This window comes from Apodemus sylvaticus, chromosome 1, assembly GCF_947179515.1.
Source record: "Apodemus sylvaticus chromosome 1, mApoSyl1.1, whole genome shotgun sequence".
Classification (NCBI taxonomy): Eukaryota; Metazoa; Chordata; class Mammalia; order Rodentia; family Muridae; genus Apodemus; species Apodemus sylvaticus.
In genome coordinates, this window is record NC_067472.1 from 100,617,430 (window position 1) to 100,623,840 (window position 6,411).

Sequence of the window (6,411 nt, forward strand, 5' to 3'; positions counted from 1 at the left end):
GTGGCCGGCTTCTTCTGCCCAGAGAGCATGTCACTTCCGCCAAATCTCTGACCTGCTGCTAAGATCGCGACGGGAACTGGAATCCGAGGTCCCCGCGCGGTCCGGGCCTCGCGCCCTGAGGGGAAGAGCGGCCCGGCCCAGGTGAGAAGGACATACTTGGACCAAGGGAAGTTGAATGCACGAACCTGTACTGAGGGCAAGATGCCCTGAGCCCTTGGCAAGGATGAGGACACACCTGATGCCCAGGTGTATGGGGGCGGGGGGAGCCTCTCACATCTGGGAGGCAAAACTGACTTTGGAAGGGATTGCCTGTGTCCTGGGAAAGAGACGCTTTCACCTGACACCAGGAACATTCACTAACTGCTTCAACTAAGGCCTGATGGGGAGGGCCTGAGGGAGTCAGGTGCATGAGATGGAAAAAGGAAGAGACCAGACCGTCTGAAGGAAGAGGGGAAGGAACACCAAAGGATGCGAAAGACCAGGATTGCAGAGCATGTCTGAGTGGCAAGTGAACCTCTGAGCCTAGGAAAGGGTTTTGGTAAACATGCCTATTCAGGGTTAAGTTCCCAGAGAGCATAGACCTCCCCTCTGGTCCTCACTGCTGTAATTACATTGCCTCGGTATCTCACACATAGTAGACACTCACGAAATGTTTGTTGAATGACTGAATGCATGAATGATTACTAAAGGTGAGGTATGGGGATTATGAGAAGACACCCGAGGCTTTGGTATGCATGCTTCTGTAGAAATAATGTACTCAGAGGAGAAGAAATACACATACTCAAGGAAAGAAGTGGTGGCTGATCCCGGGACACCCAAGCCCTAAGACAACCCCTGAAACCTCTGAGAACACAGGGAAGGCCTCCTTGTTCTGGAGTGCTGGCCAGTTTCCAGAATTGTCTGTGTTGGGCTTTACAGCGTGCTGGGGTGGAGGCCTTGACTCCGGTTCCTTCCCTAGCCATGACGGACGGGATTCTAGGGAAGGCAGCCACAATGGAGATTCCCATCCACGGAAATGGCGAAGCTGGGCAGCTTCCTGAAGACGATGGACTGGAGCAGGTGCTTCTGTTTGATTCTTCTAATTGTTTCATTATACAACTCAGACTTAAGAACTTTTTACTTTCCCCCTTCCCGATAGCCTTCAGTTAACTAAACTCCTTCATACTTTTCAAATCTTCTTTATGGTTCTGTACAGAGTTTACTATGTGCACTGTCTCCACCCCCAAAATGTTTCACCCACCCCTGTGTTCCTGAGGTGCCCCCTCTTCTCTGACCTATAGGACCTCCAGCAGGTGATGGTGTCAGGACCCAACCTCAATGAAACTAGCATTGTGTCTGGTGGCTATGGGGGCTCTGGTGATGGACTCATCCCCACAGGTATGAATGATAGAGACAGGCTTGAGGGGTGGGTGTGGAGACAGTTTGCAGGCACGGAGCCACATACAGGAAGGCTTGACTCCTGCACTGGAGAGCTTGAGAATCATTGCCGTGATGTTCTTAGACTGTCCAGGCCCAGGCCAGCTCCCGGGGTTGCCCATCTGCTTCCCACTTGCTAGTTAGTCTCTAAGATAATCTCATTTGTCTTTTCCTCCCTGCCGCCACCACCTGAGCCAAGTTAAGACCTTGAGGTTATGAGCGCTCAGGAGCTTAAGGCCAGTTTGGAGCTTCATAAGGCTTCTCTGAGTTTCAGTTTAGATTCTTGCACTGACTAGAATTCTACCTACAAATGTCAGCCAGCTTCTCTGTTTTCTGTGCCCGCCATCTTTGATCCTGCCAATCGCACATGTCATGTTTGCTTCTATTCCCTCTTCTCGCATATACCAACAGCACTCCTACCCTACCCCAAGAATGCCAGGTACATACATTAAATTGATTTGGTTGTCAGGATACGAGCCCTTGTTCCCCCTAGTGAGCAGAAGAATGCGGTTGTCTAGATATTCTTTCTTCAGAGAGGTCATTTTGTGTGCTGGGAGGGAAGTGGGCCACAGAAGTGTCTGGTTATATCTAAGAGAGACTGGTGTCAGAGAACTTGATCCTTTAGGGTCTGGCCGCCATCCATCTCACAGCACATCACCCTCTGGCCCTGGTGATGAGGTGGCCCGGGGCATTGCTGGAGAAAAGTTTGACATCGTCAAGAAATGGGGCATCAACACATATAAGGTAAGATTCATGTGCCTCTTCTCAGAAACTCTCCACGGGGACCTTTTCCCTTTCCCCAGGTCTTACTATACAGTCTATACAGAACGGGGTGCTGGAATAGTTCCTTGTTGGGATGGAGTTTAGATTTCTGACCTCCCGCCCCCCCCCCTTCCAATCAGTGCACAAAGCAGCTGTTATCAGAGAGATTTGGCCGAGGCTCCCGGACTGTGGATCTGGAGCTAGAGCTGCAGATTGAGTTGCTGCGTGAGACGAAGCGCAAGTATGAAAGTGTCCTGCAGCTGGGCCGGGCGCTGACAGCCCACCTCTACAGCCTGCTGCAGACCCAGCATGCACTAGGTGATGCCTTTGCTGACCTCAGCCAGAAGTCCCCAGAGCTTCAGGTGCCTCAGCCAAAACATAGAGGGTGGGGGTACTGGGCCCTGGTCCTTACAGGCTGGCCTTCCTCAGCCTCCCTCCCTCCCTCCTGCAGCCCCCCAGGGAGAACCCCTCTGGGGTGTGCCCAGTCCTGCCCCCAGCGTCACTCACCTATGGAGGCAGTCTAAGGGTTTGTACAGAGGTCCAGAAGTTGGAGGGGTTGTGGGAGAGGGCTCACCAGTACCTCACAAGTAACCTGTCTCCACATCATCAAGAATGCCTTCGGTGCTTGGCCTAATCAGACTCCCTCCCTGCCTGCTGCACTAGCTTTCCTTGTTCCTGTCTTGTAAACTCACCTAAGAACTCAAACCCCCACACTCTTACCTCAGGCATCGCCAAGGGACCCTACTAACTTTGTGGCTAAGAGAGGCTTGCTAGAGGCAGTCTGTTTTGATGGCTGTTTCTTCTTTGGGATGGAGGGATGTGAAGGGCTGTACAGCTGCAGTCAGGTAAGCAGTGTACTCAATGCCTGCACCTCCCTTCTGCCCTCAGGAGGAGTTTGGCTATAATGCAGAGACACAAAAGCTGCTGTGCAAGAACGGGGAGACGCTGCTAGGGGCTGTGAATTTCTTTGTCTCTAGCATCAACACACTGGTCACCAAGACCATGGAAGACACACTCATGACTGTCAAACAGTATGAGGCTGCCAGGTGTGGGAAGGACCCGGGTTTGGGAATTTGGCTGGCAGGGGGGAGAATGGAAACGTTAGGGACATACAGGGTCAGAAAGGAAAGGAAGTGTGTGTGTGGACGGAGGGGTGGAGACCAGCCTTTATCACCCCTCCCCAGGCTGGAGTATGATGCCTACCGGACAGACTTAGAGGAGCTGAGCCTAGGGCCCCGGGATGCAGGGACTCGTGGTCGACTTGAGAGTGCCCAGGCCACTTTCCAGACCCATCGGGACAAATATGAGAAGCTTCGGGGAGATGTGGCCATCAAGCTGAAGTTCCTGGAAGAAAACAAGGTGCTGCCTTACTCTCTTGGTCCTAAGTCACCTAAGTCCTAAGTCACAGTACCCATCCTTTCAGACCCTCCTGATTGTTGGGTGGGGAGCTGCCCCTGGCTAGGGAGTGGGTTGTTCCCTCAGCCCCTTGAAACCTGAGCGCTTTCCAGTCACCCTCCTCATCACTGGTCTTTTTTGTTGAGGACCTGGCTACTAGTCCCAGTAGCACAACTGAAAAAGCATTGCCCCGTGGGCTGGGGTTCCAGACCCCAGACCCAGCAGATCAAGTCAGGGCTCTTTCTTCATATTGCCCCTTCTCTTTTGACTGCTTGGAAAGTCCCCACCCCAGCACTGTCAGCAGAGTCTGTATGCGCTGGTCTGTGTGTGGGCTAACTTAGGCTTGTAGCCCCTCCGGAAGGGTGCCTGAGCCCAGCCTTAGCTGACCCTGCTGGGCCCCCAGATCAAGGTGATGCACAAACAGCTGCTGCTCTTCCACAATGCCGTGTCTGCCTACTTCGCTGGGAACCAGAAACAGCTGGAGCAGACTCTACAGCAGTTCAACATCAAGCTGCGGCCTCCAGGAGCCGAGAAGCCTTCCTGGTTAGAGGAGCAGTGAGCGGCTCCCAGCCCAACTTGGCTATCAAGAAGGACACTGGGCGGGGCAGCCCCAGGGTGGAGGAGATTGGACGTGGGATGTCCTTTGCAGTTTACTCGCTGGCTTGGGCTCCCCTGTCCTGGCTGGGGTCTGACACCACTTTTGCCCATCCTGCTGTGGTCTGACGACGGCCTGTAGGCCCAGAAGCTGCTGCCCCGCCCTTTATGTTCCCAGCCACTGGGCTTTATTACCAGACCTTTTCCTTTCACTCCACAGCCAAAGGCTATGACAAAACACTCCCTGGCCAATGGCATCACTCCTCAGGCCTGTCCCCAGCTCTTGGGATGTGCCCCTGACCAAAGACAGGACCTCCAAAGGCTCTGTCAGCCAATGGCAGCTCTTCTTGGGCTCCCCCGGGCCAATAGTGTTGCCTCCAGTACCCTTTGTTCCCTCCTCAATGTGTGTCCATTGCAGAGAAGGGAACTGGGACCAAAGGGGTGGGGATAATGGGGAGCCCCATTTGTGGCCCTGCATCTGAATGGGCCCTCCCCTCACCCGCCCACCCAGTGGAACTGTGCTTAGAGCCCCAGAAGACTGGGTTCTAGCACTAGGAATAAACCTTTCATAAAAGCAGGCCCAGTGAGGTCAATTTGTGGGGGACTAGAGGAGGGTGGATTGGTAAGAAATGCCCAGTAATCTCGCATTCAATTCCTATGAATCCAGAAGAGCTGCAGCTAAGTATGAGACGATGTGGAAGGCCTGATCCTCCTCAATCTCAGAGTCAACGCTTTAGTTTCTCTTCCCTTTAGCTCCAAGGCAATCTGTGTCTGAGGAGCATAGGGTCCAGAGGGCCTTGGGCTGGCTAACCATCATGCATTCAGTCATGCAGCCCGTGTTTACTGAGTGCTTTTATTTGCCAGGCACGTTAGGCCCTGGGGAAACATCAGTGAGTAAAACACAGTCCCTGCTCACAGTGCTTACGGCCTAGTGGGGGATAGAGACGAGTAACCAGGCAACTACAATACAATGAGAAATGCTAGGAGACGGATGCAGTGGGAGCACCAGATAAGGGGCATCTAGCTTAGACTGGGGTAGAGACGTGATGCCAGTTTAAAAGCTGAGATCTGAAAAGCAAGTAGCTAACAGCTCAGGAAGAAAGGCCAGTGTTCATAAAGTCTGAATAAGAGTTCAGTCTGGAATGAAAAATTAAGTGGGTGTGGCAAGAGGCAGACTTTTGATTTTTGGAGAAATGGAACTAAGAAAACTCTTTAGAGATCTGGCAGCGTGGGAGAGGCCTAGTGTTGGGAACATGCTCTCTGGGCTCTGGGGTAGCCTAGTGACCCTCGCTTGTCACACTAAGCATGAACCCTGCCTGAGCTCCTTCACACCCAGTGAGTAGCTGCTGCAGAGACAAAGGCAGCTTCACTGAACCTGCTGCAACCTGCACTGCTCTCATTGCAGTCAAACCTTCACTTTATATAAGAAATCACAAGAAAACTCCCAGCAGCACTTTAGTCAGGGCTTGAGTGCCATCAACTACAGGTCCAAAGACCATTGCAAGACTTTTTCAGCATTCTCTCACCTCTGGAGGGTGGGGAAAGGGCCCAGCCCAGTCAGCAGGTTCTCATAGCACAGGGTGCACGCCAGTCTGGCTTGACTCTTTGTCAGGGATAACTGCAATCCCCAGCCAGGCTTCCTGGGCTTTGGTTAGCCTTCATGTAGTCAGCTGTCTGCCTTGATTATTAGAGGTGCTGGACCTCATATTAGCCCCCTACTTTATGGGCCACTGGGGATTTCCGTTGTAAGGGCACTGAATCTCCAAATGGTTGGAGACAGAACCTGAAAGCAGAGCCCAAGCATGGTTCCACCATTTTCTAGCTGATTAGGTAGGATTAATGCCTGGGGAACATACGCTCCGCTCCTTCCTTTGTAAAGCTGCTAATAAAAGCAGATACCTATTACGGTTATGCGTATTAAATGAGATAATGTATGTAAAGTGATTAGCTCTGTCTGGCACGTAATAAACACTCAGTCCCTGTTAATGTACAATTTTTATTGTATTGTACCTAGGCTGTTTTTCCATAATGCAATGATTCTGAGAATTGCGCTGGGTCTTTGGTGTAAGGAAGGAGTCGCGCTGGATGGTCTAAACCCAATATCCTCACGATGCAGCTCCTGAGGCACATAAAACCAAAATGAAGTCTCGCAAACCCCTTCTAGAGTTCTGGGCCGAGGTACAGGTGGTCCCCCTCCCTCCTGCTCAGTGGAAACCAAACTAGCAGATTTCACAGGAGCCTCTG

At 52.2% G+C, this 6,411-nt stretch overlaps 1 protein-coding gene across 2 annotated transcripts; it reads left to right on the forward strand.

Moving 5' to 3' along the window:
- Positions 1–15: 15 nt before the first annotated feature.
- Positions 16–4,744, forward strand: Arfip2 (ADP ribosylation factor interacting protein 2). Of its 2 annotated transcripts, none has more exons than XM_052155476.1 (8): positions 16–141; positions 919–1,059; positions 1,281–1,377; positions 2,042–2,160; positions 2,319–2,540; positions 3,067–3,224; positions 3,363–3,537; positions 3,977–4,744. In XM_052155476.1, the coding sequence occupies exons 2-8, from the start codon at positions 961–963 to the stop codon at positions 4,130–4,132; spliced, it is 1,026 nt and encodes a 341-aa protein (XP_052011436.1). In that variant the 5' UTR covers positions 16–141; positions 919–960; the 3' UTR covers positions 4,133–4,744. The 2 variants fall into 2 exon arrangements, with proteins under 2 accessions (XP_052011436.1, XP_052011444.1); XM_052155484.1 differs by having other exon boundaries at positions 959–1,059.
- The last annotated feature ends 1,667 nt before the right edge of the window (positions 4,745–6,411 follow it).